Source organism: Myripristis murdjan, chromosome 21 (genome assembly GCF_902150065.1).
Source record: "Myripristis murdjan chromosome 21, fMyrMur1.1, whole genome shotgun sequence".
Classification (NCBI taxonomy): domain Eukaryota; kingdom Metazoa; phylum Chordata; class Actinopteri; order Holocentriformes; family Holocentridae; genus Myripristis; species Myripristis murdjan.
Genome location: NC_044000.1, coordinates 26604609 through 26626499, shown reverse-complemented (window position 1 = coordinate 26626499; position 21891 = coordinate 26604609). Strand labels below are relative to the sequence as shown.

Here is a 21891-nt window from a genome sequence, read left to right as displayed (position 1 = left end):
GAGACAGGGAAAACCCAATACAAAAGGGGGAGGAAACACTAGGATCAGATGGCGCCATGACAAGGTGCTCAGGTGCACATGAAGGTAGATCTGGGAGGACGGCTGCAGTTCCCCTAGGTTGTCCAGACAACCCTGAGACCAGATCTGGTGCTGTGGTCTAAAGAGGCAAAGCAGATCATTCTCATCGAACTTACAATCCCATGGGAAGAAGGGTGAGATGAAGCCTTTCACTGAAAGAGTGCCAAATACCAGGACCTTTTTGATGACTGCCAGGGGAAAGGATGGCAGGCATGGCTATTTCTAGTCAAGGTCAGCTGCAGAGGATTCCCTGCCCAATCGGTATGGAGAATGCTCCCAGCCATGGAAATAACAAGGAAGGAGAGAAAGACAGCAGTTTGCAGGATGGGGGAGGCAGCAGAGAGAGCCTATTGCTGGCTATGGAGCAGGAGAGAAGAGCTGAGCTGGAAGCCAGGAGGAGGAGATGGGCAGTGACTTGGCCACCACTGCCGACCCACCAGTGCGAGGGTGTCACAGTTAAGGGTTGAAACACCCAATGACCGCAGGACACCGTCTAATGACATCAAATCCTCCTGGCCAGGCTCCGTTTACTTAAGGTGAATGAAAAGGAAACATCTCTGGATGCAATCAAAAGCTACAAATTTAAAACTTCCCCCCTGTTAGAAAACAGCGAGTGTTTTATGTCTCAGCAATAATTAGTCCAGTCAATACCTAATTTGGGTGCTGGTAACATACAGTGCTGAGGGGGTCTGTGCAAAATCAAGAGATCTACCCTTATGCTCCGTTTGGCCGTGAGCGGCCGTGAGCGGCTGCAGCTGGCTTTGAGAGCATCTAACAGACTCAATTTTGAAGCCACAGGAAAGACACAGCTATTATAAACTACACAACTAACAAAATCCAATACCATGCTTGATATTCAGCAAGCGGGTTAAATCTCATTAAAAATAACACTAAATTCTGACCTGTACATTACTGCATGACATTTTGTCTCTCCTCAAGGCTGTTATCACTGCTGGTTCAACTCAATTCAGTTCAATTAAAACAACTTTATTTATCCCGCTAGGGGCAATTTGTATGGAGCACTATGTTCATAAAATGCAAGTAAAACACAATGACATACAGACAGCAATAAATTCTGCATAAAAACTAAATGATGCACAAGGGGAAAGAGGAGGGACATCAGTGTCTTGGGAAGGAGGGAAGGAGGAACAGGAAGAGAGGAAGGGAGGGACAAAAAGGAACATGAGTGATAAGAAAGAGATATGACAGAGGGTTTTGTTCAGAGAGCTGCCAGACCTCAGCAGCTTCTCCTCTCCTCCTCTCTCTCTGATGATGGAGACCCTGGAAGGAGCTGAACTCTGCTTTCCAAAACTCCTCAACACCTCCTGCAGGAAGCCGAAGCCTCCTGACTCCGAGACCATGATCCTTCACATCCTGCTGTCCTCCATCTCTCTGCTCACTGTGGCTCTCAACCTGATGGTCATCATCTCCATCTCCCACTACAGGCACAGATACAGGCTTCTAATAGCTTCACCTTAAATGTTTTTGTAGTGCTCACTAACAGACAGAAATGGCTTTAGAATACAAGATGCATGGATCAATACATTCAAGAATTATTAAAAATGAATTTTATGAATGATTATCATGCATTAAACATGCTATGACGTCTGTTATTATTAGGACCACTGATGATACAACTTTTTAGATTGTCATTGGTAATATGATTTTTTCTCTGCAGGCAGCTCCACACCCCCACAAACCTTGTCCTCCTGTCTCTGGCTGTCTCAGACTTCCTTGTGGGCCTCCTGCTCATACCAGTTAAAATCCTCCTCACATGGGTCTGCTGGTTTTGGGGGGAACACATGTGTGCTGTGCGTTACTGTACTTCCTTTATTGTTACCTCTGCCTCAGTAGGAAACATGGCGCTCATATCAGTCGACCGCTATGTGGCTATTTGTCACCCTCTGCATTACCCCACCAAAGTCACTCAGAGCAAAGCTAAAGTCTGTGTTTGTGTGTGTTGGATTGGCTCTGTTCTCTCTACAAGTTATCTTCTAAAAGATTTACTTAGGCAACCAAACAGATTTATGTCTTGTCATGGAGAGTGTGTGATTATTATTGACTACATCACAGGAACTGCTGACTTTGTCTTAAACTTTTTCCTTCCCATTACTGCCATCATAGTTCTGTACATCAGAGTGTTTGTGGTCGCTGTGTCTCAGGCTCGTGCCATGAGATTCCACATTGTGTCTGTCACTCTGCAGCCTTCAGGGACTGGAACTGCTAAGAAATCGGAGCTGAAAGCAGCCAGGACTCTTGGTATTGTCGTAGTTGTGTTTCTGATATGTCTCTTTCCATATTACTCTCCCTCTCTTGCAGGCCAGGATTACACAGTTGGTCCTTCATATTTGTCCTTCGGGATTTGGTTGATGTTTTGTAACTCCTGTGTAAATCCTTTGATCTATGCCTTTTTCTACCCCTGGTTCAGAAAATGTATTAAACACATAGTTACACTTCAGATCCTGCAGCCTGACTCCTGTGAGGCCAACATACTGTAGAGAGGCTGTGCAGTGATTGCACTAAGCTTTGTTTTCTATTAGTAGAGAAATGTAGTTATTTTATATTGTAACTATGTGTGGGATTCAAAAGGCCAAACATGCTCCAACAGATTCAAGAAATTCTAGTTATGCCAAACATGGTCAGTCAGTGTTTAATCATACCGACTTGCCCCTAATCTCCACTGCTGTGATTCCTTTCCATCTCTTTGCAATTAGCAATGACTTGCCTGCTGTGCTTTCGTGTTGTATTAGTTTTCTGAAATCGTTTCTTGCCTTGCTGTTTTCATTATCTAAAAGCACTAGCCAAGTGATTTTTCATATCTTTCCTGTGGTTTATCTCCCTGATGCCCAGGCCAGCCAGTCAGTAATCAAATCCATAGTGTCTTTGCAATCGCCATTTGAAAATCTTGGACAAAAAGCAAACAATATACCCTCTCTGTCACATTTTAAGAAAATACAAGATTTGGGACTCACATGCAGAGGAAAATGCACAACTCCAAAAACAGTTTGTAATAAAGAAATCTTTACTTGGCAGTACAGGAGTCATACACGGAAAGGCTGTCAGTGAGGGCAGCAAAATCCACACAGGGAAATCACACAAAAACTAAAGTCCAGAAATCCAGGCAGAGTCAAACAGGGGTGCCACCAGGGATTTTGGGCCCCATGAAAAGAAATATTATTTATTTAATATTAAATATTATTGGGCCCTTGTATAGCTGGCCAATAGGCAAACCTTTTTATTTCAGGCCTTCCGAGGGCCCCCTCTCCCATTGTGGCCCTGGGTAATCAGTCACGCTTTTCCCCCCACTACGACGCCCCTGGAGTCAAACACCAGGAAAGAAAGCGTGAGAAAAAAAGAATGTTGGCAAGCATGTGCACACCAGGGAGACAATGACAATCTGGCAGCTAAACAGGGGAAACACTGGGCTTTAACTCCACAAGAACTGCTTGCAAACAGGACACAGGTGAAATAAGATGCAATCAACAACACGTGAAGAGAAATTAACAAAAAACACAAGGATAAGACATTAAACAAATGAAACAGGAACTGTAAACAAAACACATGAAACTGGACAGAACACATTTGCATTATGTAAAGCTCGTATTACAATAAACATGAAATTAAAAACCTTAGAAATCAGCCTTCATCAGTGATCTGCTGTTTGTTGTTGTCAGGACTTGCCAGTAACATTTTATAATGATACTAATTCTACTAGTACTACTACAATTATTATTATTAGTAGTAGTAGTAGTAGTAGTAGTAGTGGTAGTAGTAGTAGTAGTAGTAGTAGTAGTAGTAGTGTTATTATTTTTAACAAGATTGCTCTCATTACAGACCAAGTTCCCAGCTAGCATTTACAGGCCTGTTTTTGCTGAGCCATGTAACCTCCCAGCAATGCTGGTGTGGTTTCAGCCAGGTTTTGTCATCATGTTTTTATCATAGGACTTGTCCAGTTAGCATGGAAAGTTGTTCCCTGCTGTCTTGACTCATTATCAAACTCCTGGCAAGATTTCATGATGTCACATGGATGTGATTGGAAACTGAGAGCCTGTTTGTGCTAAGCCACGCCTCTTGAAGCCGATTGAACCAAAGGCGATCACTTCTTTGCTGGCCCGTGACCAACCTTCCAACCCAGTTGAGTGCAAATCCATTAAGTACTTTTTGAGTTAAACTACAAAAACACACAGAGGGATGGACAGAGAAATATATAAACAGGGGCAATCGCATAAATTTCTCTTGGAGGTTGGTGAAGGTAATTAGCAACCACTCAGGATATCATCAACATCCATTCCATGTCCTATGTCCATTTCTGTTCGGCATGTCTGTAGATTTAAATAATCAATGATGTTACACTGCTGTGCCTCATGTGTAAATACACACAGCCTCTCTCTCATTGGAGGAGGTCAATTATCATTTCTGCTGTGGGAATCTTTTCATGCCTGCAACCCATCTGCTGTAAATCAGTGTAAATGTATATGACCTGAACTGTCTGATCTGTGGAGTTTTCTTGATGCCTGTGGACAGAACTGCAATCGGTGCATCATTATTACAGGTGACTGTTGGGAGGTTTAGCATGTAATAAACCATTGAAATTATTATCATCATTGTTATTATTATTATTATTATTATTATTATTATTATCATCATCATCATTATTATATTCTGAGCTGAAATTAGGATTTGGACAGGGTTCGGGCATAAAATGGCTGCCATACATTGGGCTTGGGTTGGGCTTGGACAGATTTTATCCGGGGTCAGGTCGGGGGGTTGGGTTGGGTCCAAAGCTCTACTAGAGCTTTGATAGATCTATACACTTGCAATAAACTTTAATGTAAAGGACAAACATTTTGGTCATTAGACCTTCATGGGAATCTTGCCTATTGGGACCTTCCTCTTACAAACCTTGAAAACAAGAAGCTGCAGGTGTGCATGAGTCCTCATAGTCAATTAATGTCTATTGAGACATGTTTTGTGAAGAATGTCAGTAGAAATGAAGAGTCTTGCCCATTATTTTATGAAGTGGAGAGATTTCAAATCATCCATGTAATTCTGAAACCAAGTTTGACAGAGGAGGGGGGAGGAGCAGGAAAAAAAAAGTTCAGAGGAAAATGAGAGAAAGTAGTGAGGAAAAGTCAGATGGGAGGAGTGGGTGAGAGCCAAAAGATAGGTAAGATCCCTGCTGTCATCATGAGAAATCTCCTCGTTGGGTTTCATGCTGTCCATCAGAACACCCTCTTGAGGCCAATTGGCCTAAAAGGTGATCACTTCTTTAAATAATCAATGAAGTTACACTGCTGTACCTCATGTGTATGGAAATGGACAACGAGAAGATTCTCAGGTCTTGCACATGTGGCTGGTCGAAAAAAATAACACTCAGAGGGTTGAGAATTCATCATGGAAAAAAGACAAGTCCCAGGACACACTGTATGCAACCTTGCACTGCCCAGGCAGGTGACACAAGAAGGGCACAGTGCCAGGTTGAGCACCACAGCGCTACATAGCCCTCCGTTGCTGCGGGTTCCATTCCAACAGAACCCCTGGAATCTAACTCGCAGGTGGCCTCCCAACCACAGGAAAGGATCCCAGAACCTGAGGGTGGAAGGAGGGAAAAAGACCCAGGCAGGAAGAAGATGATCTTGTGGTCAAGAGCAAACAACATGGAAGTGTGGAGAAATTTGGACAATGACTTGGCAGATATTCTGAAGAACTCCCTCAGAGGTGCAGTAGAAAGCTGAGCCAGTCTTTGCAGTGAGAGAATCTACAATGAGAGTCTCGATAGTTTTGGCCCAGTAAGGAAGAAAGAGCACAGACCCAAAGCCAAGAGTAGAAGAGAGGAGGAGATCCAGCAGCTCTTGAAGGAACAAAGAGCACTCTGAAAAGCTTTGAGGAAGGCACCAGATCATGAGAAGGAAGGCCTCGAGTCTGTATGGGATCAAGTCAGGAAACACCTAGCAGCACTCAGGAGGGCAGAGCACATCAGGAAGAGAAGAAGAAGGAAGGAGAGCAAGCGTGCAAAATTCCTGAGCAATCCATTCAAAACTGCCAGAATTCTGCTGGATTAAAAGAAGATCGGCACACTGACTATGGCAAAGGAAGACTTAGAGGACCACATAAGGAATCAGATTTCACGTCTCCTCCTGGGATCCCCAGGCCATGTACCACAGCCAACTGCTCCTCCTAATCTGGGATCAGATCCAGTCTGCCAGAAGAGAAAAGAGAGACCTCCGTGTCGTATGGCTGAACTATGAAAATGCTTATGGGTCGGTCCCACACCAGCTCATAAATTTTGTCTTGAACTTCTACTACATACCGGCATGTGTCACAAAAATCATTGAGAGCTATTTTGCGGACTTAAAGGTATGCCACTCTCTCCAGGATTACACCACAGCATGGCAGCAACTGGGCAGAGGAATTGCAATGGTGTGTTCCATCTCACCCATCCTATTCACAGTTTCCTTTGAAGTCATCTTGACTGGTGCAAGAGTAATGGCCAGAGGAGTGCCAAACAGTGCAGGCCAGAGGTTGCCACCTCTTCGGTGTTTCATGGATGACATCACATGCCTGTTGCAGACAGCACCATGCACAGCTTGACTCCTCAACAGGTTACAAGAGCTATTGACCTGGGCCAGGATAAAAATTAAGTCTGCCAAATCCCGGAGCTTCAGTGTTTTCATGGATGCTAAGATCCAGACAGGGAGAGCATGGAGTGCAGAAGCCTGCGTCGACAATGCCATCACCAGGCTGAAACACCAAGAGCTGTTGGGAGAAGTCTAGCAGCGTAAGCAAGGTCTGGGCTGGGGAGAGATGCAGAGGTTCTGGTCCAAGGCATCCATCAAGGAGCAGAAAACGTTGGTGGTCACTGAGGTGGTATGGATGGAGGAGGATGGGCTTTTACTAAAATCTGTCAGCCAGCAGCAGCAAGGCCAGTGGACAAAGTGGGAGGACATTCTCCCAAGGCAAGTGGGTTGGAAGGACCTCTGGAAGATCCCTAAAACAAGGCTGAGCTACCTAGTCAGAGCCACCTACCGAGCCCAGCCAACCTGGCATACTGGTTCGGCTCCGAGGAAAACTGCAGCCTGTGCAGAGGAACCAACACGAATCTCCACCAAAACCTGTGTGGCTGTAAGACCACCTTGGCCCGGGGTCGGTACAGGTGACGGCACGACCAAGTGCTAAGGAAGTTGGCTGAGCTCACAGAATTCATGAGAACCGCAGCGAACACAAGGCAACACTTCCCCCACACAGGAGAGAACATCTGGCTTGGCCCCTGCTGACGACTGGTTAATGCTGGCTGACCTGGGCAAGCAGCTACAGTTCCCTCCAAACATCACCACCACCACTCTGAGACCGGACATTGTTCTGTGGTTGGACACTGCCAAGCAGGCCTTGGAATTGACGGTTCCATGGGAGGACAGCAAACCGGAAGGAAGCGTACAAACAGAAGTAGTCACGGTGTGCCAACCTCGTGGCAGAGTGCCAAGCACATGGCGGGAAAGCAACATTTTTCCCAGTGGAGGTTAGGTGCCGTGGCTTCGTAGTTCTCTCCACCCGTTGCTTCCTGAGGGACATAGGCCACATCCCGGCAGGAGTGAAGAAAGCCTTGAAAGACCTCTCTGAGGATGCAGAGAAAGGAGGCTTCTGGCTGTGGCTGCAGAGGAAGGACAGGATCTGGGGAAGCCAAGTAGCCACATAGAGACTACCTGAGAAACATCCAAGTCCAGCTGCTGGGAGCGACTGAGAGATGTCCCCGATCGCTGCCCCATCATCCTGAGATGTTCTGGTGATTAAAGGGTCGAAACATCAGAGAAGGATGGTTCCCAGCTGAGGACCCAGCAGCTGGCACCCAGGCACCGGTTGAGGTGTGACAGGCAGAAATGCCCTGCAGGAACTACCACCTACAGTGCTGTGAAAAAGTATTTTCCCCCTTCCTGATTTCTTATTTTTTTGCACATTTGTCACACTTAAATGTTACAGATCATCAAAAAAAACTTAATAGTAGACAAAGATAACCAGAGTAAATACAAAATACAGTTTTTAAATGATGATTTTTATTTATTAATTGAAAAAAGCTATCCAAACCTACCTGGCCCTATGTGAAAAAGTAATTGCCCCCCTAACCCTAATAACTGGTTGTGTCACCCTTGGCTGAACAATTGCAATCAAGCATTTGCGATAACTGGCAATGAGTCTTTTACATCGCTGTGGAGGAAATTTGGCTCACTCTTCTTTACAGAAATGTTTTAATTCAGCCAAATTGGAGGGTTTTGGGCATGAAAGGCCTGTTTAAGGTCATGCCACAGTATCTAAATTGGATTTAAGTCTGGACTTTGACTAGGCCACTCCAAAACCTTCATTTTGTTTTTTTAAGCAATTCAGAGGTGGACTGGCTGGTGTATTTTGGATCATTGTCCTGCTGCATAACACAAGTGTGCTTGAGTTTGAGGTCATGAAGTGATAGCCGGACATTGTCCTTCAGGATTTTCTGGTAGAGAGCAGAATTCATGGTTCCATCAATTATGGCAAATCGTCCAGGTCCTGAAGCAGCAAAGCAGCCCCAGACTATCACACTACCACCACCATGTTTGACTGTTGGTATGATGTTATTTTCATGAAATGCTGTGTTAGTTTTATGCCAGATGTAACGGGATTCACACCTTCCAAAGTTCAACCTTTGTCTTGTCAGTCCACAGAATATTTTCCCAAAAGTCTTGGGGATCATCAAGATGTTTTTTGGCAAATGTGAGATGAGCCTTTGCGTTCTTTTTGGTCAGCAGTGGTTTTTGCCTTGGAACTCTCCCATGGATGCCATTTTTGCCCAGTCTCGTTCTTATTGTTGAATCATGGACACTGACCTTCACTGAGGCAAGTGAGGCCTGCAGTTCTTTAGATGTTGTTCTAGCTTCTTTTGTGACCTCTTGGATGAGTCGTCGATGCACTCTTAGAGTATTTTTGGTAGGCCAGCCACTCCTGGGAAGGTTCACCACTGTTCAAAGTTTTCTCCATTTGTGGATAATGGCTCTCACTGTCGTTAACTGGAGTCAAAAAGCCTTAGAAGTGGCTTTGTAACCCTTCCCAGACTGATAGATGTCAATTACTTTGTTTCTCATCTGTTCTTAAATTTCTTTAGATCGCAGCATGATGTGTTGCAATTACTTTTTCACATAGGGCCAGGTAGGTTTTTCCCTTAATAAATGAAATCATCATTTAAAAACTGTATTTTATATTTACTCGGGTTATCTTTGTCTAATATCAACATTTGTTTGATGATATGAAACATTTAAGTGTGACAAATATGCAAAAAAAAAAAAGAAAAAAAAAAGAAATCAGGAAGGGGGCAAATACTTTTTCACAGCACTGTATCTGTCTAAAAACCATGCTAGCCCATGACCGTTTCCATTCAGTCTCATGCAAAACCATCCAGTACTTTTTGAATTATCCTGCCAATGCACACAGAGGGATGGACAGACAGATAGGCAGGGGTACATAACCTCCTTCTGGAGGTTGGTGGTAATTAGTAACCACCTGGTTTATGTCAATGTATGGACCCTCAAGCAAAAATGTTATCAAAAGAATTTTGATTCGACAAAATATGTGAAAACTACAAATTTAAAACTTCATCCGTTACAAAACAGCGAGTGTTTTATATCTCAGCAACAATTAGTCCTGTTAACACCAAATTCAGGTCCTGGTAACATACAGTGCTGAGGGGGTCTGCTCAAAATCAAGAGATCAACCCTTAGCTCCGTTTGGCCGTCAGTGGCCTATATACTATATACTAATTTGACATGTAGTGTCATCACACCTTTGTCTCTCCTCAAGGCCGTTATCACTGCTGGTTCAACTCAATTCAGTTCAATTAAAACAACTTTATTTATCTCGCTAGGGGCAATTTGTATGGAGCAGCATGTTCATAAAATACATAAGTAAAACACAATGACATACAGACAGCAATAAATTCTGCATAAAAACTAAATGAACGCACACAGGGGGACAGAGGAGGGACATCAGTGTCTTGGGAAGGAGGGAAGGAGGAACAGGAAGAGAGGAAGGGAGGGACAAAAAGGAACATGAGTGATAAGAAAGAGATACGACAGAGGGTTTTGTTCAGAGAGCTGCCAGACCTCAGCAGCTTCTCCTCTCCTCCTCACTCTCTGATGATGGAGACCCCGGAAGGAGCTGAACTCTGCTTTCCACAACTCCTCAACACCTCCTGCGGGAAGCCGAAGCCTCCTGAGTCCGAGGCCATGATCATTCACATCCTGATGTCCTTCATCGCTTTGCTCACTGTGGCTCTCAACCTGCTGGTCATCATCTCCATCTCCCACTACAGGCACAGATACAGGCTTCTAATAGCTTTGCCTTAAATGTTTTGGTAGTGCTCACTAACAGACAGAAATGGCTTTAGAATACAAGATGCATGGATCAATACATTCAAGAATTATTGAAAATGTATTTTATGAGTGATTATCAGGAATTAAACATGCTATGACTTCTGTTATTACTAGCCCTTCTGGTAATAGTACTTTTTAGACTGTCATTGCTAATATGATTTTATCTCTGCAGGCAGCTCCACACCCCCACCAACCTCGTCCTCCTGTCTCTGGCTGTCTCAGACTTCCTTGTGGGCCTCCTGCTCATACCAATTAAAATCCTCCTCACATGGGTCTGCTGGTTTCTGGGGGAACACATGTGTGCTGTGCGTTACTGTACTTCCTTTATTGTCACCATTGCCTCAGTAGGAAACATGGTGCTCATATCAGTTGACCGCTATGTGGCTATTTGTCACCCTCTGCATTACCCCACCAAAGTCACTCAGAGCAAAGCTAAAGTCTGTGTTTGTGTGTGTTGGATTGGTTCTGTTCTCTCTACAAGTTACCTTCTAAAAGATTTACTGAGACAACCAAACAGATATATGTCTTGTCATGGAGAGTGTGTGATTGTTATTGACCTCATCACTGGAACTGCTGACTTTGTTATGAACTTTTTCCTTCCCATTACTGCCATCATAGTTCTGTACATCAGAGTGTTTGTGGTGGCTGTGTCTCAGGCTCGTGCCATGAGATCCCACATTGTGTCTGTCACTCTGCAGCCTTCAGGGACTGGAACTGCTAAGAAATCAGAGCTGAAAGCAGCCAGGACTCTTGGTGTTGTTGTATTTGTGTTTCTGATATGTCTCTTTCCATATTACTCTCCCTCTCTTGCAGGCCAGGATTACACAGTTGGTCCCTCATATTTGTCCTTCGGGATTTGGTTGATGTTTTGTAACTCCTGTGTAAATCCTTTGATCTATGCCTTTTTCTACCCCTGGTTCAGAAAATGTATTAAGCACATAGTTACACTTCAGATCCTGCAGCCTGACTCCTGTGAGGCCAACATACTGTAAAGAGGCTGTGCAGTGACGGCACCAAGCTTTGTTTTCTATTAGTAGAGAAATGTGGTCATTTTATATTGTTACTGTGTGTGGGATTCAAAAGGCCAAACATACTCCAACTGATTCAAGAAATTCTAGTTATGCCAAACATGATCAGTCAGTGTTTAGTCATACTGACTTTCCATGTCTTTGCAATTAGCAATGACTGGTCTGCTGCGCTTTAGTGTTGTATTAGTTTTCTGTAATTGTTTCTTGCCTTGCTGTTTTAATCATTAAGCAAAAGCCAAGAGATTTTTCATATCTTTCCTGTGGTTTATCTCCCTGGTCCCAGGCCAGCCACTCAGTAATCAAATCCATTGTGTTGTTACAGTCAGCATTTGAAAATCTTGGACAAAAAGCAAACAATATACCCTCTCTGTCAAATTTTAAGTAAATACAAGATTTGGGACTCATATGCAGAGGAAAATGCACAACTCCAAAAACAGTGGGTAATAAAGAAATCTTTACTTGGCAGTACAGGGGTCATACACGGAAAGGCAGTCACTGAGGGCAGCAAAATCCACACAGGGAAATCACACAAAAACTAAAGTCCAGAAATCCAGGCAGAGTCAAACATCAGGAAAGTAAGCATAAGAAAAAAAAATGTTGGCGAGCATGTGCACATCAGGGAGACAATGACAATCTGGCAGCTAAACAGGGGAAATACTGGGCTTTAACTCCACAGGAACTGCTTGCAAACAGGACACAGGTGAAACACAATGCAATCAACAACACAGGAAGTGAAATTTACAAAAAACACAAGGATAAAACAATAAGAAATAAAAACTGGAAACAAAACACATGAAACTTGACAGTACACATTTGCATGATGTAAAGCTTGTATTACAATAAACATGAAATTAAAACCCTAGAAATCAGCCTTCATCAGTGATCTGCTGTTTGTTGTTGTCAGGACTTGCCAGTGACATTTTATAATGATACTAATTCTACTAGTACTACTACCATTATTATTATTAGTAGTAGTAGTAGTTGTATCAGTATTATTATTATTATTATTATTATTATTATTATTAACAAGATTGCTCTCATTACAGACCAAGTTCCCAGCTAGAATTTACAGGCCTGTTTTTGCTGAGTCATGTCCCCTCCCAGCAATGCTGGTGTGGTTTGAGCCAAGTTTTGTCATCATGTTTATATCATAGGACTCCTTTGGCCAGTTAGCATGGAAAGTTGGTCCCTGCTGTCTTGACTCATGATCAAACTCCTGGCAGGACTTCACGATGTCACATAGGTGTGATTGGAAACTGAGAACCCATTTGTGCTAAGCCACACCTCTTGAAGCCAATTGGACCAAAAGCTTTTTTGCTGGCCCATGATCAATCTTCGCCCCAAATTTAGTGCAAATCCATCCAGTACCTTTTGAGTTATGCTGCCAACACACACACACACACACACACACACACACACACACCATGTAATGGTCTCTGGCAGGCTGTTCCAGAGCCAAGGGGCCGCTACAGACAAAGCTCTAACTCCTGCCTTTGTTAAACGTGAACAAGAGATGAACAATGATCTGCAGTTGGATGACCTAAAGGACCTGGCAGTGTTGTAGGGCCACGGTTCTCAAAGTGGGGTCCGCGGACCCCTGGGGGTCCGCGACGCATAGCCAGGGGGTCCGCGAAAATTTCATGGAAATGTATTTTTTTTATTATTATTAATTTAAAAAAAAAAATAAAAAAAAAACTTTTTGGGGCGGAGGGGCGTTAAACTGTGAAATAAACACTGTGTTCGTTTTTAAGTGTCTTCCATGATTGATTTGGGGAGCTTACTCATGTGATTACACATCAGGCAATCTGGTATGATACCGCACAGGCGCTCACACCGCTCGCAGAGCTTCACAAATAACAGCGACAACAAACACTCAAGTCCGTCAGTGTCTCGTCAATTGTTATGGTACACAAAGGGTTAACAGCCGGTCTCCGCTAGAAGTCCCGCCTCTAACCTAATATCGCTCATCGATTGGTTCTGCTGTTTCTTGCTAATGCGTGATTGGCCATCCCCGCTGTCACTCCATGTGGTTTTAAAAAGCACCGGAGGACGCGCACAGCAGGGTTTGTTTGGCTGGTTGGCCAGCAGCTACGCACACGGACTGATTTCTTCACTGTTTATTTCGTCAGGTGGCAGTTAGAACAATAGTTCAGCATGTTTCTTTGAAATGAGAGCTTTTATCAGGCACATGGGCCTGTTGTCTCTAGGGAAGCAGGAATTATCCATTTTTACTAACCATGTTTTAAAATGTCAAGTTTATAGAACTGTAGAGCCTCAACAACAGAGATTTTATTTATTTATTTATTTATTTTCAAATAAGAGCAAGGCAATGGACACGAATCTGTTTGTATTTAGGTAGTGTCAGACATTTATTTTATTTATGTTTCTGTATGTTGTTGTTGATGTACAGTGTGATGCACAGTTGCACTAAAGACAAGAACTCAGTTAAATTGCCTGCTTGTCTTTCTTTAGTTGCCTTTAACTTACAACATTACAGAATTATTTAATACTTGTAGTCAGTATAGATATTCATATATGCAGTATAAACATTAATGTCAATCCCTTACTAGTTTTTATTTTTTCTGATTATGATCGTTTGCTTGTTTATTTGATCAGCTCTACATGACATGAAATTGCAGTCATAAATGCAAAAAACATCAACTTTCAGGGGCGCCGCCTTGGAGCGCTTTTACGTCCCCTCCCAACCAAACCTACGCCCTTGGATGCTGGATGGTTTGCTAATGCTGCTAAACAACTAGCTAAGAGTACAAATGTGGTTATAAGTATAATGTTTATCGGCGTTGCGAGTGTCAGGGGGTCCCCGGAAAATTTTGACCCCTCCAGGGGGTCTCTGGGCCAAAAAGGTTTGAGAACCCCTGTTGTAGGGGGTGAGAAACTCAGAAGTATAGGGAGGGGTGAGACAACCATGTAGCACAGGCAGTATTGACCACAGTTCATGCTCTGCTGCAATGACACTGTTTGTCTCAGTTAATGTACACTGTCTAGTTATTGTCTTGTTAGTATTGTCTGTTGCTGTGATCGAAGTGCACAAAGCAATCTGGATTGTACTCATTATCGTATGGATCATCACAAGAGATAGTTTATTGGCATGTTACTGCCTCAGTTTTACAGCAACGATGGAATCACCTACACCCAGGAAGACCTGCAAGAACTGTGGTCTTCCTTGCTCTGCATTATAAAACCATCCTGTGCCCTCTCATCAGAAGTGATACTGAAGAAAAGAGGTCCTAAATGCTGAGGTACATTTCGACAACCTCACCATCTATAGGACAGACCGAACGACTGAGTCTAACAAGGAGAGGGCTGGGGGGTCTGCATGTATGTCAACAGGTGGTCAACAACATGTGGTATAAAAGCATCAGAAATGCTGACCCTATCTCTTTGCCCCTTTCATCTCCCATGAGAATTCCCCACTGTTGTGATTAACTACGTTTATATCCCACCCAGTACTAATACCAAGACTGCAGCCAAGCTAGTGCCTAGCAGTGTTGACAACATGCAGGGTAAATATCCAGAGGCCCCAGTGTTTATTGCTGGTGATTTTAAGAGCTGTGGGCTAGACAGTGTCCTGCCTTTATTTCAGCCATTCGTAGACATTTTGATGAGAGGGGGAATCATTCTGGGCCTTTGTTATGGAAACAGTTCTCATGGTGCACATCTCTTGTGGTCATCTGCCATTTGGTTTCACCGATCACAATACCATCCTCCTACTTCCACATTACAGAAAGATACTGAAAGGTCACAAGTCCCAGACCTGTAAGGTGAGCCAGTGGTCTGCAAAGACTGGGACATTTTGAATGGTAATTTAGATGGGAATGTTTGTGTTATCACAGATTATAACAAGTTTTGCCCTGCCTTGAACCTACCAGTTAAGACTTTCAAGAAATATTCATACTCCACCCATCATATTAACCACAGGCTAAGGGCAAACCAGACAGCATTTCAAAAGCAGGGCTGGGTTTCACTCAAAAAAGTTAAGAATGACATCATCAAGGCCAAGCTCAAAGATGAAATTGGACAGAAATTTAGCACCATGTACACTCAACCCTGCCTCAATCACTTAAGACTTGAATACCTTTTACACATAGTTTTCCACCGTAGTCTGCTCAGAGGAATGCAAGGCACTACTGGAGACCCTGCCCATCATGGAGCCAGCAGACCCTGCTCCCTTCACAGTGGAGGAGGTGTAATGGCAGCTGAGCCAGTGCAAACCAGGCAATGCTCAGGGGCCTGATGGTATCCCTGCACTGGTGCTAAAGGACTGTGCCCTGGAGCTCTCTCCTATTACGCATTCCATCTTCTGGGAGTTCCACTGGAATGCATCCCCACCCTTCTGGTACTCAAGAAACCCAGACCATCAGAACCACTACTGGCCAGTTAAACTCACCTCAATTGTTATGAAATGCCTACAAAAACTGGTGCTTAACATCATCCTCCCAGTTGCTGGACTCCATTTGAATCCCATCAGTTTGTCCTAAATGGCTGAAGGGGGTTGGAGGACGCTGTGGCATGCACTCTCCTACACTGTCCAGAATCACCCAGTAACTTAGTCAGATTCCTCTTCATCAACATTGTTTCTGCTTTCAACACCATCCAACACCACCAGATGATCAGGAAACTTGACCACCACAATCCACTGGGTACACAGCTTTCTCAGTGACATCTTCAAACATGATCACCAACATCAGAGCCCACAAGGTTGTGTCCTGAGCCCCTTCCTGTTTACCTTCTACACCAATGACTGTACCAGCACTTCTCTCATCACCACATACTTCAAATATTCCGACAACACTGCCACACTTGCACTACTTAATGACAATAACCCTGCTCTTGTTCAAATCCATCTAAAATACAGAAAGCAGTAAACTCCACAAAAACAACATTCCTCTCTGTACAGCTTTTTACAAATGTTTTGTTGCAGCCAGCCACCTCTTTAAAGAGAAACATATGGGATTAGCCAACTCTGCCACTATATTCATTACCAATGATGGCTCCATAGGGCCTCCTCTCATTAACACTGGTAATTGTGTACACACACTAAACTACTTCCTTCAGTTTGCCTTCCATCCGCGATTGAAGCATTACTAAAAAAAAATGAGAGTGAAGCTTTTTATACTGAAACCATCGTGTTTCCCTCTGTCTTGTAGACAGGAAGTTGTGGAAATAATCTTTCGGTCAGTAATAGATTATGGTGATGTGATTTACAGACATGCAGCAACATCCGCTGTTACTCCTTTAAATGCCATTCAGCTCTTGGATTTACAACAGGGGACATCAATGCAACTCATCACAGTATGTTTTTTTATTATGAAAAAGTGTGTTGGTCTTCTCTCTCCCTTTATTGTTATTTATTTATAAAGAGCTTCTCCAAAAATTGCCTTTATATTTGACAGTGGTTATTGGTTGGACAGTTGGGACACATGACACCCGCTGACCAGACCCGTGTTCCACCCTGATCATCAGCTGGGCCCGCCCTGAATGAAAAGCGACATGCTGTTTTTTTTTTTGTTTTTTTTTTTTGTTTTTTTTTGACACGAAACGCTGTACTACTGTCTCTTTAAGTTAAATCGGTAACACTTTCCAATAAGAGTACAACAATTAACGTTAGTTAATGATTATTATGGCATTTACTAATGTTAATAATATCTACAATAACCCTTAAATAACATGTAAATTAATACCTTAGCATGAACAGCATTAAGCCCTCGATGGACTGGCGACCTGTCCAGGGTGTTTCACTGCCTTCGCCCTATGAGTGCTGGGATAGGCTCCAGCACCCCCCCCCGCGACCCTACTGAGGATAAGCGGTTTAGAAGATGAATGAATGAATGAATGAACAGCATTAATAAATGATTCTTAGACACATTAGTTAACGGTTAGTTAACTGTTACTTAATGTTTATTACCTGTTACTTAATGTTTTTTACAGCATTAACTAAAGTTAATTGTTGTACTCTTATTGTAAAGTGTTACTGTTAAATTGTCTCTCTCTCTCTCTCTCTCTCTCTCCCTCTCAAATTCAAATTCAAATTCAAATGAGCTTTATTGGCATGACAGATCAGAAGCCTATATTGCCAAAGCTATATTGCTCTCTCTCTCTCTCTCTCTCTCTCTCTCCCTCGCTCTCCCTCTCTCTCTAAGTTAAATCTCCATCACATTAAATCTCTGTGATGACTCCCGGGCTATTCTGCATCTTACTGGCTTACCTGATATTACTTTAACCAATATTTAACCAATCCCAACCAAGGAACGCGTCGTTCATGTTTGCTTGCTGCGTGAGGGAGGGGAGCGAGTGAGGGACAGAGACTTAACATTAGTCTGTTAAAAAAAAAATTGGTCGGAATGAATTAATTACAAATCTGGATGCCAAACATTTTTAAAATTATTTTAGCAAGAACAATGCTGGCCGCTTAGCTGTGAGTAAGCCCTAAAAAGGCAGGAATAACACTTGAAGTTGGCTGGCTATAACACAAGATTACGGTGACCTGGACTTCCTTTTCTCTCTCTCTCTCTTCCCCTCTCCCTCTCCCTCTCTCTCTCTCTCTCTCTCTCTCTTTCTCTCTCTCTCTCATGGTTGATCAATTTGTCGTTTCATTCAAACGGTCGAATACACAGGATAGAAATAACTGGTTGTGTGCAAGTTTAGAAATGGATATTTTGTTGATTGTATTGTTCATAATTGTTCTTTATTTTTCAAATGCTGCAAATCCTGTGTTGTTGAGAGATACAGGTGAATCTATTGATCAGCATGACATGACTGTTGAGTAAATCCTGTTGAGATGCAGCAGGTGAATGTGAATCACTATGTCTTACATGATACATACATGGTGTGATCACTGTTTTTATTATTTGCAATAATGCGATTATACAATTATTACCAGCAAAATAAAATGTATAATCAAAATGTATCCATACTGAGGGCATTTCGCTCTCAAAATATAAAAGTTTTTTGCTAGTATTCTCTCTGTTTCAGCGGAAAACATGAGATCTGACGTTAACTAGTCCTTGTCAGCCAGCAAATTTAAGCTTATCATGTTTTCTAGACATGTGATTCCCCAAAATTGAATAAATACCACACATAGCAACACAACACAACACAAACTGCTTTGCTAGCTCAATCATGTTGTAACTGGAATATCCACTGGAAAAAATATTTTTTTCATGGACTGATTGTTGTACTTCTGCCGACTTCTCAGTCATTTTTAATCTAACAGGTGCTGTGACAACGACTCAGCAGCACAGCTGATCTTTATCTACAACCAACTTATATTAACAGTTATATTTAAATATAGGCTACTGCTTTCCAGTGTCGGCACCAGAACAAACATCTATCTTTTCGTAAACTCACTGGCAGATGTTTTATTTCAACTGGGGGGGTGTCACTCCAATTTAATGTCGGCTCCGATAATGTGGCTAAGCAGCAAAAGAAACAGAGGAACAGAGTTATATAATTTCAACCATACCTTTCAGGTGTTTTTGCTAATCACCTTTTCAGGCTATTATCAATTTACCTCTGAAATCAAGATGACAGTTTTCACAGATGATTTATTAAATGTTCATTTCAATGTACAGATGCAAACAAATTGACTAATTAATTAAACCAATGGCATAGGAAACTCATAAAGACTAAACAAATTAATAACAAGGTACTGTCTGTGGTGCTGAATCTGCCTCAGCAGGAACTGTCCATGGTGCTGACTCTGCCTCTGCGGGTACTGTCCGTGGTGCTGAATCTTCTGAGGCATTTCGTTCTCTTTATTACAGAAATTAAAGCTCCATAAAATTCACGGAGGATCTTGTTTAGCTCTTCTTTACTTTAAGGTGAGAAATCAGCTGTTTGTCCAGTGTTTTTCAGGTAGTCTTGTAGACATTTGACAGCCCAAGATGTTGACCGGCCATACTGCCTTCATCTCCTGACCTCTCCAGCTGATCCAGCTCTTCACTCGTCACTCTCGCGTATCTCTCCTTGTTCTGTTCTGTCTTGGCTTCTTCGATCAGCCATTTATCCAAACTTAGGTCACCAAATAAATCAAAATTGACAACAAAACGGTCCATTATGCAGACTAACAAAGTTGACAGCGGCTTTTGATGCGGGTTTCAGTGAAACCCGTAGCAATTTGAGTTCTGCTGTGTTTATTGACCCTTGGTCATGCCAAGGACCCCACCGCACGTTACTGTCTGTCTTTCTATCTATCTATCTATCTAGCTATCTATCTATCTATCTATCTATCTATCCATCTGTACAGACAAACAGGCAGACAGACAGACAGACAGACAGACAGATTTATGTCAAAAACACAGAGGTAGGTGTGGTGAGAACCCCCCCCCCCCCCCCCCCCCCCCCGTCATTTCTGTCTGGATACGGATCTGTCGCTGACAAGACTGGCTGGAGCTGCAGGTTCATAGAATGAACACAAATCTGGAAAGATTGTTTAGATTTTTCATCCCACGCATTTGGAATGAACTGCGGTGTAACTGTGAAGCCTGAGACTCACTGGGTCAATTCAGAAATCTGCTCTGAATGACTCAAGATGTGACTGTGTTGACTTGTTTTTGATTAACTTATCATTATTATATTACTTTTATTATTTTATGATTTTTTTTTTACTTTATTATTTCTAAATTTGTGTATGTATGATTATTTTAACATTATTGTTTAATTGTTCCACTTTGAATCTGTCAGTATTTAAGTATAACATCTAAACAATTTAACATGTAGCCTCGAACTTTTCAAGCCTATGGACTTGGCCCTGCCTATAGGCTAGAGCTAAGAAGATTGTAGAGAGCAGGGAGGGAGAGGCTATCGCGTCTGTTAGAAAACATTCTGAAATGTTAACGTTATTGTTCAGTGATTCTCAAATTTCAAATTTAAGCACAACTCTTGTAATAAAATTGGATTCCAGTCGTAAGAAAACGACAAGAAAAGAGGGCACGCCTGTATTGCTTTGACTGTCGAGGCGAGCTGCATGCAAGAAACAGCAAACAGAAGTAGACAAAGAGTTGCAATGGACGGGTAAATTTAGTCTAGATTGTAATGCTGGTCGATGCATTTTGGGATAGTCGTATAACCACACTTTAACACACAGAACTCATTTAACCCGCTGCCTTGCACATTGATTTATGCTATTCCCAGTGCGATGTAACGTTAGCTAACTGAGAGACGCAATGCCACACTCACATTTACACATAATAAATAAGCATTTATACATGTTTATTTTATTTACTCAGACATGGATAAAACATGAAAGCAGTCCACCACCAAGATAACGATGACAGTGAAAAAAGTTTTCTCCTCAATTAAACAGGGGTATATTGATGCGCTGTATATGAACGATTTTATGTGTCCCATTTTAACCTAATTACTTGGGTACTCGAGTAGGCTAGGTTACTCGGTTATAAAATTAATCGAAATGCGCATCCCTAGTGTATGCTGACAAACACCTTGTGTTTTGTTTTAAAAGGTAATAATCAGTACATATGTTACAATACACCAATGCAATCCTTGTGTTTTGTGTTTAGTAGTGTTATTATACTATTTTCAAAGAAACTAGGTTCTGGTGCACTTTGAGAAACAATCCAATTTATTGTCTGCCAATGTGGTGTTCATGGTGCTAAAGGTGCTTGGCCAAGTGATGAAAGATTTGTTCCCCTGATGGCAACTGCATAAGCACATACAGTGCATGCATGAGCATAAGGTGCACTTAAAGGTCCTGGGTTGGGGGTCTGGGGGTCAACCTATGTTGGCTAGCTAGTTACCTCATTCATTCTAAATGCAAGCCGGGGGGCAAACAAGCTTAATGCAAGCTAACAGTACCTGACATTATTGAGCAAGACAACATTTCCAATGGTGTCTTCCAATGAACACCCCCCTCTTTTGGGGACATCTCTTGGACCCTCAGTTCACAGTGTCTCAGCAAGCTGCTAAATAATAGCCTAAAGCACGAGAAGCCTATAGACAAATCTTAGTTCAGTTGATAGCATGTGTGAGTGTGATAGTTTGCTAACGACCAATGAGTTTGATGTTGCTCAACAATCTCAGTCTTCCTTTTGTTATACAAGACACAAGGAAATACACAAAAAGGAAATGGCACAATGCTGACAACAGATTGACTTGTATTTCTTTTTTCTGTTTTGTGATTCTCCAAGAGGAGAAACAGAGGACAGCAAAAAAGTGATGAAGATGAAAAGGATATTGCAAAGACAGGAAGAGAGGAGGGACATTATTGTGTAAGAACGAGGGAATGAGAAAGAGAGGGAGGCAGAAAGGGAGGGATGGAAGAGGAAAAAAAGAGATAAATCATCTGTATGACAGAGAGTTTGTTCAGAGAGCTGCCAGACCTCAGCAGCTTCTCCTCTCCTCCTCTCTCTCTGATG

At 42.5% G+C, this 21891-nt stretch overlaps 2 protein-coding genes across 2 annotated transcripts; both read left to right on the top strand.

The window, feature by feature from the left end:
* The first annotated feature begins 281 nt into the window (after positions 1-281).
* LOC115380259 (trace amine-associated receptor 1-like) lies at positions 282-2576 on the top strand. Its single transcript, XM_030081351.1, has 3 exons — positions 282-517; positions 1410-1523; positions 1757-2576. The coding sequence occupies exons 1-3, from the start codon at positions 282-284 to the stop codon at positions 2574-2576; spliced, it is 1170 nt and encodes a 389-aa protein (XP_029937211.1).
* Positions 2577-10145: 7569 nt separating this feature from the next.
* LOC115380258 (trace amine-associated receptor 13c-like) lies at positions 10146-11461 on the top strand. The gene is made up of 2 exons (XM_030081349.1): positions 10146-10408; positions 10642-11461. The coding sequence occupies exons 1-2, from the start codon at positions 10146-10148 to the stop codon at positions 11459-11461; spliced, it is 1083 nt and encodes a 360-aa protein (XP_029937209.1).
* Positions 11462-21891: the final 10430 nt, after the last annotated feature.